The following is a 22,377-nucleotide window of genomic DNA, read 5'->3' as shown; positions in this document are numbered from 1 at the left end:
CTTTGCAAACATGTTCAAAGCACAGATTGGCCGCCAGGTTGCCCGTGCAGCCAGAGTGCAAGCTCCACGAGCTACATTCCGCCCGGCTGCCTCCTCTGTTCGACCTTTCACAAGCTCCGTGAGCCGCTTCGACAAGAGCATTGAGGAAGACCATGATGCTGGGTCTTCATCAACTGCCCCTGGAGAGAGCGGAGAGCATGAGGGCCAGTTTGCCCGTACGAGAGAAGACATCGTGGTGGAGTACCCCGAGGGGAAGGACCTCCCTCCTTCGCAGCCAGTGCAGGGCCGTGGGGGCTTCCATTTTAAGCGCACACTCGCTGCGTTCTCTATGGAGGGCAAGACTGCGATTGTCACAGGAGGAGCTCGGGGACTCGGCCTGGTCATGGCTCAAGCGTTGGTCACCTCCGGCGCCGACGTTGCCATCGTCGACATGAACAAGGAGGAGGCTCAGAGGTCAGCTGAGGGGCTCATTGACCTGTTCAAGCAGGAGAACGAGTCTGGCTACACCAAGTACGTCAAACGAATCAAATCCACTGTGTCCGCTAATCCCATCATTCAAGGCTGCCCAAGGTTACCGCGCATTACTGCGATGTCTCGAGCCCAGACTCTGTGAACGAGTCGTTCGCTGAGATTGTCAAAGCCCACGGCAAGGTCGACAACCTCGTCACCTCGGCCGGATTCACCGAGAACTACGATGCGATCTCATACCCTCATGACCGCATCCAGAAGCTCTGGGGTGTCAACGTTGACGGCACCTACCTGTACGCAGTCGCTGTTGCGAAGCACCTAATAGAGCGCAAGGCGCCTGGCAGTGTGGTCATGATTGGCAGCATGTCTGGTTCCATCGTCAACGTCCCGCAACCCCAGGCGCCATACAACGCAGCGAAGGCTGCTGTCAGGCACTTGGCTGCCAGTTTGGCTGTTGAGTGGTCGCATTACGGCATTCGTGTCAACTGCATTTCGCCCGGCTACATGCTCACAGCTCTGTGAGTACATGAGATCTTGCCTCTAGAATATTAACTGACCCACCTGGCAGCACCAAGAAGATCCTCGATGACAACCCAGCGCTCCGGAAGCAGTGGACTTCCCTCATTCCTATGGGTAGGATGGGTCGCCCTGAGGACCTCATGGGAGCTGTCACGTTCCTGTCCAGCGACGCCAGTCTGTACGTGAACGGCGCAGATCTGCGCGTGGACGGAGCCTACACGTGCACTTAGTGAGGTGGTGTAACACCAAAAGTTGTTGTATGACCAGACAGGACAGGGAACGGCGATGGCGATAGTGTTTAATTGATACAACCCACATGTATGATTCGAGCCTCAATGCTACGACGGATACTTAGTAAGGAGTGGAGCCCGCTAACGGCCCGAGCGGCTTGCCTGCAATGTGACCCTTGATGAGACACCGCAGCTCTCAGCCCGGCCAAGAACACGACGTCGAGAGCTGATACTGCGAAGAATGCACCTCTGCTGCGCGCAATGAGGCACACATACATCGTTCCTGCTACATAGCCCACGCTCGCTCGACTCACCGCGCTTACTCATCCGCCATGTTCACTCTTGGGAATCTGGTGCAGAAGGCCCAGCAGTTTATTGAGCCCACCCTCAGCAACATAGCTGCCCCTGCTTCAGCCGACCGCCGACCGTCCAAGGCGACCCTCTTCCGCTATCAATTCCGGCTGCCCGACTCGCAAAATCCCCTGCAAGAGATCACCGCCGAGCTCACCCTCCAGCCCCACCATTCGACGAGGGGCACGGGCGAACCTGCGACAGAAGGGGAGCGCGGACAGGGCAACCACTATGTGGGCAAGCTGCACTTAAGCGAGCAGTACCTCTGCTTCTCCACACAAGGGTCCAGCTTTGTCAACACCGCTAGCTCGAGCTCCTCCAGCAGCTTCACAGGGCAGACACACGGCGCTGGGCCGGCTGGCAATGGCTTCACACTACCGCTGTGCGCCATCAGGAGGGTCGAGCGACTGCACAGCCAGAGCTACATGTTCGCGCTCGCCATCACCACATGGAATGGCATTCCAGATTCGCAGACGAAGACGCCTGCCGGTCAGAAGCTCACCATCCAGCTGGCTGGGTCGCGGCAGGCCTGCGAGCGCTTCTGCGATGGGCTGAAGAAGGGGCTGAGGGAAGGTGTCAAGGGGGTGGATACATTACGAAAGGTGGCTGTGACCAGCTACTCAGAGTACCTGCTCACCACCGACGAGGAGAAAAAGTCAACTGGTGGCGACGCCAAGCAAGGGAGAGAGCACCCAGATACAGGTCTTGGATTGACCTTCAAGTACCCTGGCAATGCGCGGAAGCTGAGGGACGCGACCAAGATACGGTTGTGGCGCGAGTACCTGCGGGGTACGTATAGACGAACGGCTCATGCGCGCAAGGCTGACATTGGACAGAAAATGGCCGAGGCGCCACACTCATTCGCCAACCCACTTTCCACAAGCTCATCCGTGTCGGTCTGCCCAATCGATTACGAGGAGAGATATGGGAACTCACCTCCGGCTCCTTCTTCCTGCGTCTACAGAATCCCAACCTCTACACAGACACACTAGCGAAGTTTTCGGGGCGAGAATCGCTGGCAATAGACGAGATCGAGAAAGACCTAAATCGAAGTCTGCCGGAATATCCAGGTTTTCAGGATGAGGCGGGCATTGGCCGGCTGCGGAGAGTCTTGACGGCATACAGCTGGACAAACGAGGAGGTTGGGTACTGTCAGGCGATGAACATCGTCGTCGCAGCGTTACTGATGTACGTATATTGTCCCGCTATTACTTTTCTGCCTCTGACAGCGCAAGTTACGTGTCTGAGCCCCAGGCTTTCTTCTTGCTCTCTGTTCTATGTGACCGCCTCCTACCTGGATACTACTCGCAGACCATGTATGGGACATTGCTGGACCAGAAGGTCTTTGAATCTCTGGTCGAGAAGACTATGCCCATTCTCTGGGATCACCTTGTCAAGTCTGATGTCCAGCTTTCCGTGGTCTCCCTGCCCTGGTTCCTTTCGCTGTACATCAACTCGATGCCCCTGATCTTCGCCTTCCGAGTCTTGGATGTTTTCTTCTTGGAGGGGCCGAAAGTGCTTTTCCAGATCGGTCTGGCCATTCTACGCATCAATGGCGAGCAGCTGCTGGATGCTGCAGACGACGGATCCTTCATTTCGGTGTTAAAGTCATACTTTTCAAGGCTTGACGAGTCTGCCCACCCCAAGTCCGAAAACCCCAAGCTACGAGCTGTTACCCGGTTCCAAGAGCTGATGGTGGTGGCTTTCAAGGAGTTTGCCGGTATCACCCAGAACACCATCTCAGAGCAACGGGCGAAGCACAAAGATGCCGTTCTGGAAAACATCGAGAATTTTGCTAAGCGCACATCTATCCGAAACCTTGGTCCAGAAAGCAAGAGGTTGAGCGTGACCGACCTGGGCTTCTTGTATGACAGATTTTACGCTGTCTTATACGAGCGACAGCAACGAGCCGAGATCATGCAACAAGAAGCGGAGCGCAAGGCGAAAGCCAGCCGAGCAAAAGCTACTGAGATTATCAGTGGATTCGCAAGCAGTAGTAATGCCGAAAAGGGACGTGTGGCCCTGGGCGTAAGTCCAACACAGATGGATTACGATGCGTTCAGGGAATTCCTTGCTGGTGAGTCCTCTCGCACAAAGTCCAACATTAATGCTAATAAACGACAGGTATTGCAAAATGGGCTGTTACCGACTCGCCAACTTCACCCAAGGAAGCGACCCCCGCCCAGACCCACTCATACTTCGGTGGTAGCCTGAGAAGTCGACCACCTGTATCACCATGGGGCTCAGGACCAGAGCCTGCAGACCACGAGTTTCTGAAACGTCTTTTCCGGCGCTGGGACACAGATATGACAGACTCGCTCTCCTTGCAAAACGTCGTGGCTGGCTTTGCCGCCGTCAAGGGAACCAAAGACATCATGTCGAACATCAGCTACTTCTTTGAGCTTTACGATGATGATGGCGACGGCAGGGTGGATCGTGAAGGTATATTGAGGATATCAGAAGCTCTTTTGTTCCTGTCAAGGAGAGGCCTTCACGAGTCTGTTAACCCTTCAGCATCATCGCTCGACGTTGGCTCTGAACCAACAATGTCACGCGACGAGCAGTTCCTCAGCAGCGTCTCCGCCTTCATCCGGCGGTGCTTCGAGTACGCTGATCCAGACCACGCTTCCAATCAGAACAGCGCTGCTGTAGACGAGGCAGAGGAGGACCTAGACAACTTCGCCATCGGCGATGAAGATGAGGACGACCTGATCGACTTCGGTGACGAGCCTACAACACCAAAAGCTGACAAGCCAGAGAAAAGTCCGTTGTCGCCTACTAAATCTGATACCGACCCGCTGTCGCCAACACAATCAACACACACGATCGAGTCTGAGACAGGGAAGCGACACGAGAAGGCCAAGGCAGCCAACCTTGCACTGGACCCCAACAAGCCTCTCCACATCACGCTGCCCACCTTCCGCATGGTCATTCTTGCAGACGAGGTTTTGGAGCAATTCTTCGAAGTCGGTTTCTCGTCTTCCTTCCGCCTCGCTGACGAACCCTTGTCGTCATCAGCATCAACCTCATCCAATCTTACCACGTTCGCGAATGCCGGCCGACAAATGTCTGGTCTAACAGGAGGCATGGGCGTAGTCGGCGGCGCAGGTGTCGGCGTAGTTCCACCAGGCAAGAGCATCCGAGGCATGCTCGACAACATCGTCAACGACGGCATGCGTGTCGCAGCAGAAGTCAGACGCAGGTACGACGAAGCTCAGAAAGAGCTGGATGCGCAATCTCAGCATGCAAGGGATGACGACGATGATCACGAGGAAGAGAAAGATGCAGATCTGCTTGAGGGCGCAGAGACAGCCGATGTCGCTTCGATCAAGGAAGAAAACCTCACCGACTTACTGTCGCCAGGTACAGACAAGGAGACCAGAAGCACGAAGGATCGTAGAGCAAGTGACGCTAGTAGACGAGTGCTGGAGTTTGAAAGCGACAAAGCTTGATGTACGAACAGTTGAAGTTTGGCGTTTGGGCTCTTCGCTTTGTATGACTGCAGCGGGAGAGCGGCTAGAATCGACAAGGATCTACCAACATTTATTCTCACCTGTGCTGCCTTCTTTGGTCGTTCTCACATTTGCTGCCTCTTTGGTCAAACTCCGCACTTGGATGCTTCAGCCGCCTCTAGCCTCGCCCTGACAACTGGAGCTACCCCGCATAAACTAACCCACCTCGCGGCTTCGTTCCGACAATAAGACACTAACTCCAGCCTCAATCCTATAATACAACATGCTTGGCTATCTCCTTTTTGCACCGATGTCTCTGCTGCGTGAAGATGCTTGAGAGGGTGGTTGCTCGCTGCTCGAGGCTATGCTCGCCATTACATGGTACGCGTCGAGGTATTCTGACCAAAGCGTTCCGCGCGGGGCCAACCGAGGTACGCTGGAGCTCAGACCCCGAAAGCTGAGAGCGACGACAGCAACTGACAACAGCAGCCTCCGCTCCTCGAACAAACGGTGCCAGAGCACTTTGCGGGTGTGGTGAGGCAATTCGGCGACCGGAACGCGTGAGTAGTCATCATGTAGCCTGAAGAAAGGTGCCGGCTTATCGATTGCCAACAGTGTTATCTCGCACCACCAACGCACAATTCTCACATATGACGCGCTTGACCGCGACTCCAATGCACTCGCCAGAGGGTTGCAGAAACGAGGGGTGAAGAAGGGAGACAGGGTTGCTGTGTCATTGGGCAACAATGTCGAATTCGCTACCGTATGCCAACGTCTTAAAGCACACATGTCACAATGTTGACGGTTGTATATAGACTACCTATGCGCTCTTCAAGCTGGGCGCGATACTGGTGCCGTTGAACCCCGCCTTCAATGCGCCTCAAGTCCTCTCCGCGCTCAACCACCTTGAAGCTGCCCACCTCCTCATCGGCGCCGAAACAAATCTCCCCCGCAAACACCCACGGTCTAACATTCCGCTCCTTACGCATCTTGTGCCGAGTCTGACTGGGTCAAACCTCGAGTCCGAACTTGTCCCGTCCCTGCGAAATGTCATTATGGTGGACAATGCACAGGGGAGAATCGATTGTGCAGTATATAAAAGTACCACAAGATTCGAGCATGTGCTGGAAGACGGCGGGCAAGGCAGCGCCCTGGAGGACCAAGGGTTAGACCCCAACGACATCGTCAACATTCAATTCACCTCAGGCACGACCAGCATGCCCAAAGCTGCTTGTCTGAGCCACCGAAGCATCTTGAACAATGGCAACAGCATTGGCGACAGGATGCTCTTGACTGAGAACGACCGCGTGTGCAGTCCGCCTCCTCTCTTCCAGTAAGCTTGTCAACACTATCTCGACCACATCCTCGTCCGCGCAAGGCTGATGTGCAATTTAGCTGCTTTGGTTGCATCCTCGGCTACATGGCAACCGCGACCCACGGATCCTCCATCATCTGGCCCGCCGAAGCCTTCAATCCGCTCGCCACTCTCGAAGCCGTTCGCGAATACAAAGCAACAGCCCTCTACGGCGTACCCACGATGTTCGTCGCAGAGCTCGACTTGCTTGCCCACGGCGCCGTACCGCGTGATGGCTTCGAGCACCTGCGCACCGGCATTGCAGCAGGATCCTCTATCCCCGCCGAGCTGATGCGGAAACTGCACAAGCAGCTGAACCTGACCGAACTGACCATCTGTTACGGTATGACAGAGACAAGTCCAGTCAGTTGCATGACCACAACCGACGACCCCATCGAAAAGCGCATCGACAGTGTGGGCCGCTTACTCCCCCACGTACAAGCCAAAGTCGTCGACCCCAGCGACTGGTCGCGCACCCTCGGCATTGATGAGCGCGGTGAACTCGCCGTAAGCGGGTACCTGCTCATGAAGGGCTACTGGGGCGACGAGAAGAAGACCTCTGAAGTCATGGTTGCCGACGACGATGGGGTGATGTGGATCCACACGGGCGACGAAGCAGCTATGGATGAGGATGGGTATGTGAGGATTACGGGAAGGATCAAGGATCTTATTATCAAGGGTGGTGAGAATATTCACCCTCTTGAGGTTGAGAATTGCCTCTTTGCGCACCCTGCGATCCGCGAGATTAGTGTTGCTGGGCTGCCTGATGAGCGGTATGGCGAGGTTGTTGCTGCTTTTGTCGTCAAGCATGACGGAGAAGAGGATAATATCACAGCTGAGGAGGTAAGGACTTGGGTTAGGGAGAAGTTGAGTCATCACCTTGGTAAGTTCCAAACGCAGTTATCGGGCTGCTCGGCTTAGGAGTGGGCACCGTACTAAACGCGTGCTAATGCCGAACTAGTGCCGAAGTACGTTTTCTTCGTGCAAGACTACCCAAAGACGCCAAGTGGGAAGATACAGAAGTTCAAGCTGAGGGAATCGGGCATCAAGTGGCTGCAGGAAGGCAAAGGTTTGCAATGAGCTGAGAAGTAGATTGTGATTCTCTGGTCTTACCGCACCAGAGTGTAGGATATCAATACTGGCAAGCAGCCCTTCTGCGAATACCACCAAAGGATCTACGTTACATGGAGACTTAGAATACCATTACCTCCTACACGTCATCTGCAACTCGGTGAGGCTGTGGGGCTGACTGGTTCTCGGCTCTTGAGAGATGAAGGCGCCGTTGAAACTCAGTTCCCAGACTCTTACCGATTATGTTGCAGTAGTTGCAATGAATGAAGGTGTAACCGCGCAAAGCAGTTAAATCAGTATATTGTGTTACTCTGTGATTGTCTCCCACCCGGCCGTCATCAGGATCTGTTTACATGACGTATATCTCGTGCAGTCAAGAGCAGGAGGTGCTTGTTGAAACGAGCAAGAGCACTGTACCCAACACACATGGCACACATGACCTCTTTACTCCATAAACTGTCACAGATTAAGCACTTTCGCGCATCCAAATCCAAATGTGGAATCATGGGCGATGCATCACCTATCGGTGATTAGTACTTGCACTAATTGATAAACGGCTTGCAGGGGGCGGTCTAGATCAGTGAGCTAGATCGGCCAGGAACAGCAGGCCTCATCGAGCCTCATGCGGGCTTACCTTGCCCAGGAAGTCTTCAGCTAGAATCCGCAAGATGTGGTGAGACAAGACGCATCAAGTAGGTTTAGCTTCCTATGACTTATGCTCGCTATCGAGGTAGAGAGGATCGTCTGTGGACCGTTGTTGGCTAGGATTGTGTACAGCACTGATTCACTGCAAGGCGCAAAACGGCCTCAGAAGGAGGCAGGTAAATTTAGATATCCATCGTAGCGCTCGGGCTCACTTGCCCAACTGATTTCAACAAAGTCTGACGGACGAGAGATAGTAAGAAAAGTTGAAGTGGCTTTCATATCCAAAGAGCCACCGTAGGGGCCTTTGTGTAGGGTAGTGTACACACGATTGCTACTGCAGCTTTCTGTTGTACACTACGATTGACCAGATGCTTTCATAACTTCGAGACGTCTGGTGGAGAAGGCGGCGAGGAAGGCGAGATCGATGAATGCTCCGAGGGGTCAAGTGATCAAGATTCCTAGACCGCCGCACAATTAGATTGGCCGTAAGGGTTGAAAGCCTATCTAATATTGTCCTGCTGGGTCAAGATATCAACACGGCTCAACCGAGTACTAGGAGCAATTATACTCAATCAACTTTACTCCATCATTCACTATCCCCATAGAATACCTAGTCCATAGTCTTTCACAATCTTACCGGCCCGACCCAAAGGCACTCAAGTGCTCCCATTCACCTCCTGCTTTCCCACCTGGCCCCATACCGCCCGTTCCGTCAACGACGCAAGCCTCCCACTTTCCTCGTCAACCTTGGCAAAGAAAAAGCACTCGTAAAACGTCTCATTCCCGTCGAGTGTAAGCACACCAGTCATGCGCGCCGCAAGCTGATCGCCATCCCTCAGAAACTCCTCTCTAACATAAAATTAGCCAGCATCTCTACACCGGCCCCCACGACCATGAAAATGGGTCTGCGGTCCGACTTACACGACAGGATCATAACCCGTGATCTTACCGCGCCAATTCTCCAGGCTCGCAAACCACTCATCGTACTCTACGCGTTTTCCGTTGATGATGTGGTAGAAGGTAGGCGTTACTGTTGCTTCAGCGTAGGCTTTTGTTTCGGACAGAGAAGTGGTGGTGAGCGCGTTCTTCATGGCGAGCTGAAAGCCAGTGCGGGTTGAGAAGTCGTATTCTGTCATGGTTCTGGCTGATAGTCAGAGAGGTTTCGTTGTAACGTGAGGGCTTGAACAGTGGCGTGGTGGATTATAAGAAGGTTGAAATAAGGCGTCCAAGCTGGACTGTTTGAGTGCTGATTGGGGAAGATCCGCGCGGCTAACGTGAGATGCGTGCAGCATTTTCTAAAGCGGTGACATGAACCCTTTTTGCAAAATATATGAGCAGATTGATTTTTGCTCCTTTGAAATCAAGCTACAAGATATGCATCAACTTTTCAGGGTTCTGGGTGAATGTTCAACCCCTCGAGGATCAGCGGATTGACAGACTCCGCAGAAATCTGGCCATACATTTCACTAGTTTGACTTGGGAACCTTCTCACAATCTCACGAACTCTGCACCTTCTTCGCCAACTCCTGCACCACACTCCTTAACAACACCACATCCGCACCCCTCACCATCTCAATACCCTCCTCCGCACCCTTCCTCTCCACCTTCACCTGCATCGGTTTCCCATCCTCAAAAAACAGGAACGTAGGCATAGCCGTGATCCCGTACTGCTTTGCGACATCCTTGACGTGATCAACATTGACTTTGGCGAATCCGAGTTGCCCAGATACAGCGTGGTCATCGGCGAGTTTAGAGAAGATTGGTGCAATGGCACGGCAGGGCGGACACCAGTCTGCGTAGAAGTCGACGACTACGTATTTTGTTGTTGATAAGGCTTTCCGGAGCTCGGCTGAGGCGCTGATCTTAGAGACTTTGCCGGACGTTTCCACGATCGGTGACCTGTCTGCGAACACGACCTAGTGTTGTTAGTGTGGCTCAGGCAATAGCATTACGAGGGCACGAAATGAGAGAAGCTGATGGGAATGCGACAGATATCTTGTATTGCGCTGCGCAATTCACAAACAACAGTAGGAGAGCGAAATTGAGATTGGGCGAACTTACGGGACCCAGCACAAGGATGATGACAATGCCTAGGATGGCATATAGTATCGGATGCATCTTGCGGTGTAGCGAAGGTGATCTGCTAGTATTGATGTTAATTTGATGATGTGAGTGAAGCACGCGCGAGGGTTGAGGAAGGGCCGCCCCATTCTTCTTGGCACACATATGGCACTTCCCCGCCCCGCGCCACCACAATGAGGCTGACTTCTTTCGGCGCTTGCATGCCTCGCTCCCTCAAGCTGTGAAGTTTGTGCACCCACTGCACAACAATGTCCCTCGACATGCTCGCGTGAACGCTGATAAAGAGTCCAGCTGCAACCGCTGCAGCACATCAATATGACCGTACCTGTCGACACCGAGAACGTCTACCGCTACCGACCTCTACGCCGCGAGGATGACATCCGCCTTGTGCGCATTGCGCCTGGACGTTTTAACTCAGAAGACATACATTGCAATATCATCCACTATCGCAGAACAAACAAGAACCCCCCAAAGTTCGAAGCGCTGTCGTACGTTTGGGGTGATCCGAGTGGAGCTAGAACTATCAGATGGTGCATCATCGTGCAAGATCCATGTCACTCAGAATTGCTTCGCCGCACTACAACGGTTACGGTACAAGAAGAAGTTAAGATTGATGTGGATAGACGCTGTCTGCCTTGATCAGAAAAACAATGAAGAGAAAATTAGCCAAGTCCGGCGTATGGGTGAAATTTATCGACTGGCGAAAGCAGTCATCGTCTCTCTTGACGAGGCAGATGAGGCCAGCAAAGTCGTCTGGGGTTTCATAAATAGATATCGTAAAGACTATCTCGCACACAGATTGTTCGATTCCTTCGGTTTTCAGAAAAGGTCGCCTCTGCGGTTAGTGTGATTTTAAAACGCGATCGGTTCAGCCGCGTTTGGGTACTTCAGGAAGTCTTCCATGGCCAGTATGAAGATGACTGAACTTCGGCTGTGTGTGGGTCTGAGATGGTGGACTAGTGTTTCTTCGCCGCCTTATGCGAGGAGGTTGAGGATTATTATCGGCCGCTCGTCGTCAGAGTCGGGGACAGCTTCTCTTCACTTTGCCTCTTTGATGTTCTCTACAGAACACGGCCTTCGAAAGCTACCGACCCTAGAGACAAGTTGTTCGCTATACTTCCAATGTTCTCTGGAAGACAAGAGGCCACTTCTGCTCAAACCCTCAGTTACGGTCAAACCACCGAAAGGGTATATACCGACACTAGCCTGCATCTATTGCAATCGTACGGACTCAGGTTCTTGCAAGCAGCTCGACATCCACATGACCGCTATCCCGGCTATACGTCCTGGATACCTGATTGGAGTCAAACAAACATTGCAATGGAAGAGCAACAATTCCATGTATTCTATCATCATGTGAATATCACGCAGAATCAGGAAAAAATGGACACCGGTCGGACTCGACGTTCAACCCCCTCGGTGAGTGAGCTGCGCTATGCGCGTTGAATATTGATCATGCTGTCCGCGAGTAGCAACCCGAGGTATCCTCTATCAGTGAAGCCCTGAACAACGCGGCATGACGTCGCGAAGCCATGCCCTTTGCCCTGCATCTTCGAAGCGGGACCGCTAAGATTAGTCGAAAACCTTCAACGTGCGGGAAGCTTGTCTTTGTGAAGGTCTCGATGCACGTAGCTGATAGAGAGCTTTTCTGCCCTTGGGTGCCTATGCTCAAAGTTGCTGTATATCGCAATAATTGTAAATAGCACCCGGGTCTCCAAGTTTGGGTATCTGTGCAGCCGGCATTGCTGCTTGCGTCGGGCATGAATTAGTCTGTGAAGGATCACGTCGAGTACATTGGACTATTCTGAGTGCACTGATCGACATGACATTCATACAAAAGCATAAACTCAAGATAGGTTTGGTATCACACAAAGAGCATTGCTGCACTCGTGTGAGTACCTGCCGAAGCCATATGCAGGGTGATTCAAGGCTGCATCGGGTGTGCCTGAGGTTGGGCTGATGCCAGGGTCGTATCCTGCTTTTGACATGCGACTTCCTTTTAAGACCGGATTTAGAACAACGCACACCGCGACGTTTGAAGAAGTAAGGCCGCTGCCCGCTGTCGGTCTGATTTCATCCAAACAGTACGCGCATGCAATTCGCTAAGGATGAAAGATAAATCCAAATCTGTTGGTGAAAGTTGCCGTAAGCACATGCAAGATGCCGCCCTCCCGTGGGAATGGGGCAACAACCACCAGCGCATCTGCATCATGAAGTAAGAACTTCATCAAACTTACCTCGCCCCGGCCGCCATTCATATTGCAACATTGCGTGCGTCTTCACGATACTTGCCCCACCTCTCGCTTCACATCTTGGAGTTCTCAAGCCCGGATTCTCGGCCCTCTGCGCGCCACAACGTCATAGCTCACGGGGCACCAACGAGGTGCCCAGTTTTTACCATGTTTTTGGCAAGTTTCTGTTTCCCGATCCACCGCAAATGCCATGATCGATCCAGAGGCCCTTCCAGACCCTGGGGTCGTTGCTGGTCTCGAAGCGAATAAATTGCTGTCTGACCCACCTCTGCTTTTGGGCCTTGTGGTCGAAGTGGAAGTTTCATTTCTCCTTGTGGGGAGAGAGGAGGATGGGGAAAGGATTTGCGGATTTGCGGTCTGGCATTTTGGGGACGCGCAGGACGCGCGTAGGGAGAGGTTGGGGGACAAGATGAGGGATGGGGTGATGTGGGTATGTGTGGGTGGTGAATGATTTTCCATGAATCGCGATCCTGACCGTCAAGAGCGTCATGCAAGGTAACTGGAGTACAATTGACGTTTCAGAGATGAAGTTGAAATAAACGGATTGGTAAGGATTATTTGCAAGACTTGTGTGACAGGTTCATACGCCTGTGGGGCTGCATTCCGAGGAGAGGGACAGCATGCCAAACACATGTGCCGGTTTCACGTGGCCGATGCACATGCAAATCTGCGACGCAATATTTACAGCCCACATAATTTTGCGATAAGGTGAGCTTGAGAATACAGTCACGAAGAGGAAGGATGTCTGCATGATAGTGGTACGAAGATGTATCGATTGAATGTGGTTTATACGTAGATCTTCTCGTGATCCTCCGCGGATCGTAGTGTCTCTGTACATCGTGGCATCATGTGTGCTCTTCGATATCTCATGATCTTCATACTCCGCGCCTGCGCAAGTTCTGTCTATTTGAACAAAGTGGTATATCATGCAGCCCACCAGGAGTAAGTTGCGCCGTGTAAATGCAAACCCAGATGCTGCCCTAATGATGGATCGAAGTTGGTCCAGTAGAAGATGGTAGTGTTCAATGACACTTTCGCTAAGGTTCAAAAAGGTCGTTCATACAAGTCGTTATAAGTTGATTGTCTCCATGACTACGATGCCCTTGTTGTAGCGGAGTTGAGGTGTTTGAGCGATGCAAAGGATGACGTCATCGCTGAATACGAAGCCATTGGTCTCGAATTGGTTGATGAAGTTGAGGATGTGCTGCTCGAGCGAGCTTGAAGGTTGAGAGCAATGCAGTCTTCACATCGGCTGCCATTTGCGTTGCAGCGTCCTCGGCATCCACGTTCGTAGTTGGCGCAGGAGAACATTGTGGTTGATGGATTGATGGGTTGATATGTTGAGATGTGGTAGTTGTAGCTTGGAGTGGTAATAGTCTTGTATGATGTTTGTCTTGGTTGATGGTAGTCGTGTTTTTGGGACCGATATAGATCTTGAAAGGGGGACGGTAGAATATATGTGCCCAGGCAGAGTGATACCAGATGTTCGATGATGTAGCCTGCGGGACTCCAAGGGTGCCGTGGGTGCTCACGTCGCTTGGCCGGCAAAACAACCTTAATAGATAGCGCAATTGGTGTTGGCGTGCCTCGGGCGTATGCAATGTGGATCGCTTAGCCAATCAATGCGCAGTAGCGTCGTAACCTCAATGAATGACAAGAACTGGGCAGAAGAATGACGAGCGTATATAACCAGGAGAAATATGCCAGTTATTGTTGATGCTGCAAGCTGATGATTGCTTGAACTTGTCGAGGGTCTCGGTCTCTTATCTACTCTATGTGGTCGAAAAGTCTGAAATGAAGGGGTTCTTGTCGAGACCAAGGCCTTCGAGGCAGAGGTGCCTCGTTGGCCCGAGCACCCATCAAGGCTTTCCAGGGTCTGAACGTGCACGCATGCACCTCGCCCGGCCGAATTCTCTTTCGCTCACCACCAATTTATCACCGTTGGCGCCGAAGCTGCTGCGCTCTACAGACCCTGACAAACAATGCATCCGCATATTCCGGTTTCCAAGGCGTATCATGGAGGCTCAGCGGTGAATTTTGCCCGGCTTCAAGACCAATTTGGCGCAACACTACCTCCACCAGTACCTAAAAATCACATCAACCTGCAGCAACTATTCGGTCTCCACATATTCAGGATGCCGATGGCACGATTGCAAGGTCAACACTAGGAAACAAGCGACCGTTGTTTGTTAATCAAACAGCCTTACCTAGGCTTCTGTGGAACCACCATGACCGTGCCTCAGGCTTTCACAAGCGCCCAAGACTCATGAAGCCGCCTAAGAGCCGCCCGACGGCCGCTCGAAACAAGCCGCAGGTGTCGATTAGACTGCGCTATATCTGACGCGTCTCAGCAAGTCGCGATTACGTGCATTGCCTTCCTGGCTTACACACGCATGCAGCCAATAAGGAACCAATCTGACTTTCACACTGCTGCCTGAATCATCCAACGACGGTAGACAAGCGAGATTGAGATCTGTGCTCGTCTCTCGACAACTTACGATCTTATCGCTGATCAAATGTGTGTGTACACGTACCTGGTCCCACCGCAGCGGTCTTCGCAACGCAAACTTGAGTTTGAGGCTTTGTTGCGGCTCACTCATCCTGACTTGTTCCCGCAAGCTCCTTCGATTCTTTCTAAGCACCGAAACTCCAAACCTAAAACACTCCGACAGTTCAAAGTCAGAGTAGTTCGTCCGAACTCAGCCTTGCCGGAGCACCCGGCAGCGCTATTGCCTATACCCGTTGGTAGAGCGCTTTAGGCCACTGCTCGTCTTGCAACGAGTGCGCAACTGAACAGTCTGGAACTTCATAAACTTGCAACGAGCATCATATGTCGTACGAGCCTCCACAACTGTGTCGCGGGTTGTGGGTCGCGGATCAACATGCGGGCGGGTCGATCGTACCTCGATGTTCACGACGCGCTTGGAACATCAAACATCGCTCCAGTCTGGAACCCACGTGGAAGAACATTCTCCAAGGATGACGTTGAAGAAGCAACATTCAAAAGTTTTTACCTCTCAAGCCCAGTCCGGACGTCGTCGTTCATGCAACTCGCCAACAGCTACTAGATCTCAGTGAAGCTGACGACGGCGTAGTCGGCCTCCTGCACTGTCGCATTTTCGCAGAGGTTCGGTGAGCCCAAGGAGACCGAAGTTGCTCATAGCATTGGGCCAGCATACGAACGGCTGTGACCAGGGGCTCTTTTGTTGAGCGCATTTCTACCTGCTCACATCGAAAAGAAATATGACGACCAGCTAGTGATGCACCAAACTCGCGACCGGCCACCGCTGCAGATTGCTCTACACGAGCGTCAGCATCGAACATCTCATGTAGGATGATAGCGCTTCGATAACGGCCTACATACTGGCACGCTGACCAGTGGCATTTCGTATCACAGAAAAAGTTATCCGTGAGTGTATACGTTACACTTCTACCTGTTCAAGATGTGTGATCGTTGGCACATTCGACTATCCCATAAGAGACAATGCTCAAGAACAGCTCACGTCAGAACTAGACTTCTAGGGTCACGATCAGTTGCAGATGTGTATAAGGCAGGTTGAGCATTGAGCTACACTAGTGCTGATGAAGACAAAATTCAAGGCGGCATGCTAGTTCAGTACTGCAGTAACAACCATTAGTACCTGGAAAGAACGGAATCAATTTCAGTGACGCTGGAATTTTCACACGCGGTGGAGCGTGATGACTCTGAAGGTTTATCTATGTTTGTGTTGGTTGTCAAGGGTTGAATTAGCCGACAAAACCATCATGGAAGTGAGCTTCCTCATATGGGCGGACTCATCTTACCTGCATATAGGCTAACCTCAAGAGATATTTGGTCATTCTTAGCCCGTCCACATAAAAGCCTGGAATGACCTCGACGTTTGGAGAAGGAGGAAGAGAGCATCCTCAGACCTCGATACACGCGTAACACCAGCATATTGAACTACTAGCTACGATGTCGAGGGCTCAGCTCAAGAACAGCAAAACACCAAATACGTCGAACCCATCCTCCCTCAAGCCTCGCTATGAAATCCGGCAGCTAGAACCCAAGCATGCCAAATGGGTTGCCGCAATCGTAGCGCACAGTAACGGCTTCTACTCTCCAGTATGGCCTGTCCTCTATCCCGAGAAGGACGGCAAGGATGTGATTCAACTGGCTCTCGACTCGGACTACCTCGTAATGCACCAAATCAACAGCGGTCTCTCTTTTGGCGTGTTCGATACCGAGTACGTCTTCAAGCACGATGAGAGCAAGGCGACTGAAGGCAAGCTGTATTGGGACATCTCTGAGCCGAGCGTGAAAGAGTCACAAGGGCTGGAGGCTGATGCACAAAGGCTGTTGCAGCAGATGGACTTCCCTCTCGTCAGCGTGGCGCTGTCCTACGATGCATTCAATACATTGGATATGAGCAAAATGGAGTCGCTTCTTGCTGCTCTACCGCACTTCGGACTGGTGTATCACATCCTCGGAGAACGCGACCCTAGGGATCCAGAGAGCTGGAAGCCAAAGGGACCAAACGAAGTCCTACTCCGCAACGCAACGTCAACGCGTAGAGACTACGAGGGCGAAGGAACCATGGCTGGGTTGGCGCGTTGGTTGATGCGGGAAGCCGATGCGAGAGGCTTCAGAGGTATTCAGATCGAGGCGTTGGCTGATGCCGTCACGCATGTGTGGAGTACATCTGAGCCTCCGTACAAAGGCGTAGTGATCAGCGAGTTTCATACGGATACGTGGAAAGACGAGGGGGGCAACATTGCATTTGCTCCGGCGCATCAGAGAGTAACGAAGGTTTACGTCGATCTTAAGGCGCGGGCATGATGAACAGCGTGACGACAACGACTTGATTGCTCTTTTGGCTTCATCTCAAGTCCCTTTTCAATTTTGGAGGTATACGAACATATCAAAATCAAAGCTCTTTTGCATAATCATCAAGCCACGAAAGATTATACTGCGGCAACGAGAACACTTGTGTATATGCAAAGCTTGGTGTTCATTGAAGGCATGCAGCTGTCATCCGAGTTTCGATGATGGAAGGTCGCTCGGTGGGTTTGCGGTAGCGCGAAGTGGGCTGCGGGGTCCACAGCTTCAGGTACGTCACAAGCTCCGCAGGAAGTGTAAGAAAACTTCAATTGCGGGACTCTTCTTTCTCAATTGATCTCACTACTGTTGTGAGCTTGTCGCATAACAAAGCAATCAGAACATCATGGTCTACACAATCATCGTACACTTGTACGCCAAGGCGGACGAGGAGAGCATTTCCAAGCTCAAGGCAAAGCTTGTCGAGGCCAGCCAGGTCTACTCCAAGGACAAGGAGACGCTGAGCTGGTTTGTCATGCAGGATACCGTGGACCCAAGGAAATTCAGCATCGTAGAGAGGTACCTACAGGAAAGTGTATGTTTACCCAAATCATTAGTCACATGCAGCCCATACAGCGGTCATGTGCAATTTGTGGTGTATTTAGCTGACGAATGCTATAGTCTCAGCAATACCACTTGAACAACCCATACTGGAAGACTTTCGACCCATACGTCCTCCCACTGCTCGATGCGCCGATGGACCTGCGAAGACTCGAGGAGATGGATACTGGTGCCACCGCAGCTGGTGCGCACTAGCACCAGGATGCGTTGGAAGGAGGATACAACCGTTGCGAGCATGTATAGGGACGCAAACTAAGAGCCTTGGCTGAACAAAGGCTAGGGAGAGAAGAACATCACTGCAATAAGGACACATGATCCACAAGACCGCCACTTAACATGGACTGAAATGTTACGATTGAGTTATGAAGTGTGAGCTTGCCTCAAGCGCCGCAATACTGGCCCAAGAACAGTAAGGATGGAAGGAAAGGCGTCCGCACCAGTAGCATCATTGCATTTTAGTCTTTCTGATGTTTGTACTTGGCGTTCACAGCGACAATTCCCAAGAGTAGCAACGATACGCTAATCGTCATGAACACAACAGAAACCCACATGCAGCAGTGCTGTTTGTTCGCTCTAACCTCACGCGCCGACGTAAGGGTATCGCATGTCTCGCAGTGTTGGTGCGGTGTGAATGAGTTTGGTGGGGTTGACGATGCTTGCGCAGTGTGATTGTGTGCCATTTCGATATCAGGCTCGTTTTGCGGGACAGTCGCGTAGGCGGAGACTGACCCTGAGGGTGGGAATGCATTCACAGGGTGCTCGTGGTTGAAGACGTGCTCGTCGTAGGCCGGAGCGGCCTCAGAAGGTGTTGTTGGGTGGCCCATGGTGGTGTTTGCGGCTGCTGTGATGACAACGTTGCGAAACATTTACAGTAGTCCTACAGATTCCATAGGCAATTGTTATCTATGCTTTCAGCATGTCAGCCGGGTGAGATGGATGCCTGATGAGGTCGATACGGGAGTGTGGCTGCCGCGCGTCAGCTGGTACAGCCACAACGGTACCCTCATCGCATATGTCCGCTCGCACTCCTTCAAGCAAAGAGAGCTGAACCATTTGCTGGATTCACATAAGTGCGCTTGCTATGTCAGATGGTTGATGGAGCGTGCTGTGGCCGTGCGATGTGGAGGCGGTGCTTGTCACGCACAAGGACAGCCGGTCAACAAACGCAACTCCAGTCTCGAATCCTTCTCTTTCACTTGCTATTCAAGAATCCTGTGATTGTTGTACTCCGGAGTAGTAGCCGTAAACTCGAAACGAGTTGCGTTCATGGTGGAGTGAACAACGACACGTGATGCTGGCGGTGCGTTGCAGGAGCGTTGAGGCTGCGGCTCTTCCCCGCCCGCCACCCGCTGTTGTTGTTTGTGGAGGCGTGGCGTGCTGAGCGCACACGACACCTCAACACTATCTTCATCTTAACCACACTCTTATTGCAGGATTCGAGGCTACATCTGTAAAGGAATGTTGACAAGAAAAGTAAGCAAGTCGTGTCACCTTAGTTAGCAGCATTGATCCTATCGGCCTTGCAATTACACCACTCGTTCTCGTGGTGACGCGACTTCTTGCATCTACGGACACGATATCATTGCTGTGCTGCTCTTGAAGAAAATTGGACCCAAGGAAGCTCGTTATTCCCGCGAAGATGCTGAGATTCGGATTTCTTCCCTCTTCTGCTCATGCTTCAGGCTCCTCGCGGCTCACCAAGCAACAACAAGCTCGACAAGCTTCGGTTGCATCGTCGCCCCGAGGCTTAATCTATGAGATGCTGGTCGCTCTAAATGCACTAGACGATGGCCACCGAATCACAAACGAACGGAACGAGGCGATTGCAGGTTGATTATCGGTCTGTGGGACCGTTCTGCTAAGGCTTAAGCCTCATAGGGAAGGTGCGAGCTCGTTCCACACTGTGCCATATCACAACTTCCTGCAACCTTCAACAGCCGAATACCGAATGTCGTATCATGGGCCAATTACCAGCACCTACACTCAAGTCGGCTCACACATCCTGGGTTGTTCGGGCACTCTCACCTTCCTCCTTCTTCTCACGGTAAAGCGTCAGGGTCCGAGTGCAGTGATGCCGTCACAAACGAAAATGTTCAAATACTGCTGCTGGTCCAGGAATCAGAATCCAGGTCTTTTGGCTGCAGCTTCCATTCGATCTGTTCCAAGATGAAGCTCCTGAACCTCTTCAACGGATTGCTTTGCGCTTCCTCCGTGCTTGCTACTTTCAGGAAGCCTGTCAAGCCTACGCTTCCCAGGTCTGTGATCGAAAAGCGCGTGTCCAGCCAGCCGTTCTCGCACCCTGAGATCCAGAAGCGAGCTTCTCGTTTCCTAACAGATAAGACTGAGGGTGAGTAGAACCTGTACCATTAATCAGTCGAAGATTGAGCTGACTGCGTCCTAGCTTTCGCTGTCAACGGCTCTGGCATTCCAGAAATTCCCTTCGACATTGGCGAGTCTTACGCTGGCTTGCTTCCCATCTCAGACAGCCCTGATGAGACACGCAAGCTTTTCTTTTGGTTCTTCCCCTCAACAGCTGAACAGACACCTGAAGAGGTTACCATTTGGTAATCACGCCATTGCTGCCTCCGCGCTAGGATTTCGCTGACTTGTTCCAGGCTCAATGGCGGACCCGGCTGCTCCTCCCTCTCCGGATTCTTGACCGAGAACGGACCTTTCACCTGGATGGCTGGCACGCTCGCCCCTGTCCAGAACCCCTACTCGTGGACAAACCTGACCAACATGCTCTGGGTCGAACAGCCTGTAGGCGTTGGCTACTCCCAGGGATCACCCGACATTACCGACGAGGTCGAGCTTGCTACTCAGTTCCGTGGTTTCTATAAAAGTTTTGTCGACACATTCCAGACTAAGAACTGGAAGACATACATTACCGGAGAGTCATACGCTGGTTACTACGTCCCATACATCGCTGATGGCTTCATCTCCGCCAACGACACCGAATACTTTAACTTGGGTGGTATTCAGATCAATGACCCCATCATTGGTGACGAAACAATTCAGCAGCAAGTCGTCATCTTGCCTTACGTCGAATTCTGGCAGAACCTCCTCTACCTCAACGAAACATTCCTTGACCAGGTTCGTGAGCGTCAGGACTCGTGCAACTACTCCTCCTACCTCGATACTTACTTCAAGTTCCCACCCCCTGAGGGACCTTTCCCCGTTTTGACAGATCCATACAGCACCGAGGACGGCGCGTGTGATATGTTTGACACTTTCTATGCTGCCATCCTCGAGGTCAACCCCTGTTTCAACATCTACCACATCTCGGAGACATGCCCTCACCCATATAGCCAGCTCGGCATAGTCAACACCGGTGATTACTCTCCCCCTGGCGCCGTCATCTACTTCAACCGCACCGATGTCAAGGAGGCTTTGAACGCTCCTGTCGACACCAACTGGCTCCAGTGCACTGACATCAACGTCTTCGGCAACGGTAATGACAGCAGCCGCGCTTCTGATGCGTCACCTCCTCCTGCCAATAACGGCGTTCTCCAGCGTGTCATCGAGTACACTAACAACACCATCATCGGTTCCGGTGACCTTGATATGCTCCTCAGCACCAACGGCACTCTATTCGCTATCCAGAACATGACCTGGAACGGTGCCCAGGGCTTTTCTGAGTACCCTTCCACTCCGCTTTACGCACCTTACCACCCCGAACACAACGGAGGCGCGCTTTCTGGCGCTGGCATCCAGGGTGTCTGGACCTCTGAGCGTGGATTGACATTCTACACTGCTCGCCTTGCTGGTCACGAGTTGCCTGGATACACTCCTGGTGTTGCGTATCGCATGCTTGAGATCCTGCTTGGAAAGGTCGATGACTTCAGCAGCACTCAGAGCTTCACCACCCAGACTGGTAACTATACTGGTAACGGTACCATCTACAGGTGAAACTATGGGTTCGTCCCCAAGTAAGCACCTCATTGGGCAAGAGTACTTGAGATGTATCAATAGTGTAAATAAGTCATGAATGGTACAGATCCTACAACCACGATCAATGCGCCTTGAATTCTGAATAAAGGTGATCTACTCATTTTCGCTGCGTTTCACACTTATGCTGCCTTGAAATTACGCACATGCCCAGATTGGCGTTACTCCCTTCTCATTTGTATACGCGAATACCAGACCTTGTATCATTTCTTTGCAGTTTTCAAAGGAATTGTGCAGAGGCCGCTAGCTATGGCTGTTGTAGGTAGCGCAATCACGTCTACTGAAGCAGGACTTCTCATGGCGGAGTTCTCGAAAGGAGGAAACTTTGCTGTTGTGCACGCTAAGAGCGGCTTTGTGGTGGATTTTGATTTGGCCGTGCGGAATCGACAAAAGACGGCTGTTGAGGCTTGGGTCCTGCGTTGCCAGTAAGAAGTAGTATGGCTCATACTACGGCTCAGTTACAGGCCCGTGATCGGCTGATTGATGGTGTTAACCTTGGTAGTAGCGTAATCGAGAAGTAGCTGTAAAGGGCACTGTAGTACGGTGAAAATCCCGTGAGTAGTTGTATATGGAGGAGTGGCCAGGA

General features: G+C 52.1%; 11 protein-coding genes across 11 annotated transcripts; 7 read left to right on the top strand and 4 right to left on the bottom strand.

Moving 5' to 3' along the window:
• Positions 1 to 10: 10 nt before the first annotated feature.
• On the top strand, positions 11 to 1,343 carry BU25DRAFT_492701 (NAD(P)-binding protein; the record flags this gene model as incomplete). Its single annotated transcript, XM_033711660.1, has 3 exons — positions 11 to 510; positions 561 to 986; positions 1,037 to 1,343. The coding sequence occupies 3 exons, from the start codon at positions 11 to 13 to the stop codon at positions 1,215 to 1,217; spliced, it is 1,107 nt and encodes a 368-aa protein (XP_033560002.1). The 3' UTR covers positions 1,218 to 1,343.
• BU25DRAFT_441246 (acetyl-CoA synthetase-like protein) lies at positions 1,323 to 7,616 on the top strand (the record flags this gene model as incomplete). Its single annotated transcript, XM_033709225.1, has 10 exons — positions 1,323 to 1,341; positions 1,458 to 2,357; positions 2,405 to 2,756; positions 2,804 to 3,645; positions 3,693 to 4,990; positions 5,510 to 5,580; positions 5,636 to 5,783; positions 5,836 to 6,353; positions 6,416 to 7,257; positions 7,336 to 7,616. 10 exons carry the CDS (start codon positions 1,323 to 1,325, stop codon positions 7,452 to 7,454), a joined length of 5,109 nt encoding a protein of 1,702 aa, XP_033560001.1. The 3' UTR covers positions 7,455 to 7,616.
• A 971-nt stretch (positions 7,617 to 8,587) lies between these two features.
• On the bottom strand, positions 8,588 to 9,283 carry BU25DRAFT_412455 (uncharacterized protein). Its single transcript, XM_033706797.1, has 2 exons — positions 9,012 to 9,283; positions 8,588 to 8,939 (listed from the first exon to the last, which is right to left on the bottom strand). Exons 1-2 carry the CDS (start codon positions 9,224 to 9,226, stop codon positions 8,747 to 8,749), a joined length of 408 nt encoding a protein of 135 aa, XP_033560000.1. The 5' UTR covers positions 9,227 to 9,283; the 3' UTR covers positions 8,588 to 8,746.
• A 110-nt stretch (positions 9,284 to 9,393) lies between these two features.
• On the bottom strand, positions 9,394 to 10,269 carry BU25DRAFT_412454 (thioredoxin-like protein). The gene is made up of 2 exons (XM_033706796.1): positions 10,152 to 10,269; positions 9,394 to 10,006 (listed from the first exon to the last, which is right to left on the bottom strand). Exons 1-2 carry the CDS (start codon positions 10,206 to 10,208, stop codon positions 9,587 to 9,589), a joined length of 477 nt encoding a protein of 158 aa, XP_033559999.1. The 5' UTR covers positions 10,209 to 10,269; the 3' UTR covers positions 9,394 to 9,586.
• Positions 10,270 to 10,364: 95 nt separating this feature from the next.
• On the top strand, positions 10,365 to 11,158 carry BU25DRAFT_111491 (uncharacterized protein). Its single transcript, XM_033700347.1, has one exon. The coding sequence runs from the start codon at positions 10,546 to 10,548 to the stop codon at positions 11,020 to 11,022; it is 477 nt and encodes a 158-aa protein (XP_033559998.1). The 5' UTR covers positions 10,365 to 10,545; the 3' UTR covers positions 11,023 to 11,158.
• Positions 11,074 to 11,532, top strand: BU25DRAFT_423124 (uncharacterized protein; the record flags this gene model as incomplete). Its single annotated transcript, XM_033708194.1, has 1 exon — positions 11,074 to 11,532. The coding sequence occupies one exon, from the start codon at positions 11,074 to 11,076 to the stop codon at positions 11,530 to 11,532; it is 459 nt and encodes a 152-aa protein (XP_033559997.1).
• Positions 11,533 to 13,200: 1,668 nt separating this feature from the next.
• On the bottom strand, positions 13,201 to 13,938 carry BU25DRAFT_111495 (uncharacterized protein). Its single transcript, XM_033700348.1, has one exon. The coding sequence runs from the start codon at positions 13,733 to 13,735 to the stop codon at positions 13,517 to 13,519; it is 219 nt and encodes a 72-aa protein (XP_033559996.1). The 5' UTR covers positions 13,736 to 13,938; the 3' UTR covers positions 13,201 to 13,516.
• Positions 13,939 to 16,063: 2,125 nt separating this feature from the next.
• Positions 16,064 to 17,546, top strand: BU25DRAFT_111555 (uncharacterized protein). Its single transcript, XM_033700349.1, has one exon. It carries the CDS (start codon positions 16,380 to 16,382, stop codon positions 17,241 to 17,243), a length of 864 nt encoding a protein of 287 aa, XP_033559995.1. The 5' UTR covers positions 16,064 to 16,379; the 3' UTR covers positions 17,244 to 17,546.
• Positions 17,547 to 17,628: 82 nt separating this feature from the next.
• BU25DRAFT_460136 (uncharacterized protein) lies at positions 17,629 to 18,038 on the top strand (the record flags this gene model as incomplete). The annotated part of the gene is made up of 2 exons (XM_033710330.1): positions 17,629 to 17,817; positions 17,904 to 18,038. 2 exons carry the CDS (start codon positions 17,629 to 17,631, stop codon positions 18,036 to 18,038), a joined length of 324 nt encoding a protein of 107 aa, XP_033559994.1.
• On the bottom strand, positions 17,904 to 19,061 carry BU25DRAFT_412449 (uncharacterized protein). Its single transcript, XM_033706795.1, has one exon. It carries the CDS (start codon positions 18,665 to 18,667, stop codon positions 18,299 to 18,301), a length of 369 nt encoding a protein of 122 aa, XP_033559993.1. The 5' UTR covers positions 18,668 to 19,061; the 3' UTR covers positions 17,904 to 18,298.
• Positions 19,062 to 20,009: 948 nt separating this feature from the next.
• Positions 20,010 to 21,752, top strand: BU25DRAFT_460134 (alpha/beta-hydrolase; the record flags this gene model as incomplete). The annotated part of the gene is made up of 3 exons (XM_033710329.1): positions 20,010 to 20,190; positions 20,245 to 20,407; positions 20,459 to 21,752. 3 exons carry the CDS (start codon positions 20,010 to 20,012, stop codon positions 21,750 to 21,752), a joined length of 1,638 nt encoding a protein of 545 aa, XP_033559992.1.
• Positions 21,753 to 22,377: the final 625 nt, after the last annotated feature.

Source organism: Macroventuria anomochaeta (assembly GCF_010093625.1).
Source record: "Macroventuria anomochaeta strain CBS 525.71 unplaced genomic scaffold BU25scaffold_24, whole genome shotgun sequence".
NCBI classification, from domain to species: Eukaryota; Fungi; Ascomycota; class Dothideomycetes; order Pleosporales; family Didymellaceae; genus Macroventuria; species Macroventuria anomochaeta.
This window is presented reverse-complemented; position numbering and strand designations above follow the sequence as displayed.

Coding starts and splice junctions, on each gene's coding strand:
- BU25DRAFT_412455 (XM_033706797.1), bottom strand. CDS start 9,226: ATGACAGAATACGACTTCTCAACCCGCACTGGCTTTCAGCTCGCCATG. Junction 8,940..9,011: donor ACGGGTTATGATCCTGTCGT/GTAAGTCGGACC, acceptor ATTTTATGTTAG/AGAGGAGTTTCTGAGGGATG.
- BU25DRAFT_412454 (XM_033706796.1), bottom strand. CDS start 10,208: ATGCATCCGATACTATATGCCATCCTAGGCATTGTCATCATCCTTGTG. Junction 10,007..10,151: donor TCATCCTTGTGCTGGGTCCC/GTAAGTTCGCCC, acceptor TAACAACACTAG/GTCGTGTTCGCAGACAGGTC.
- BU25DRAFT_111491 (XM_033700347.1), top strand. CDS start 10,546: ATGACATCCGCCTTGTGCGCATTGCGCCTGGACGTTTTAACTCAGAAG.
- BU25DRAFT_111495 (XM_033700348.1), bottom strand. CDS start 13,735: ATGTTCTCCTGCGCCAACTACGAACGTGGATGCCGAGGACGCTGCAAC.
- BU25DRAFT_111555 (XM_033700349.1), top strand. CDS start 16,380: ATGTCGAGGGCTCAGCTCAAGAACAGCAAAACACCAAATACGTCGAAC.
- BU25DRAFT_412449 (XM_033706795.1), bottom strand. CDS start 18,667: ATGGGCCACCCAACAACACCTTCTGAGGCCGCTCCGGCCTACGACGAG.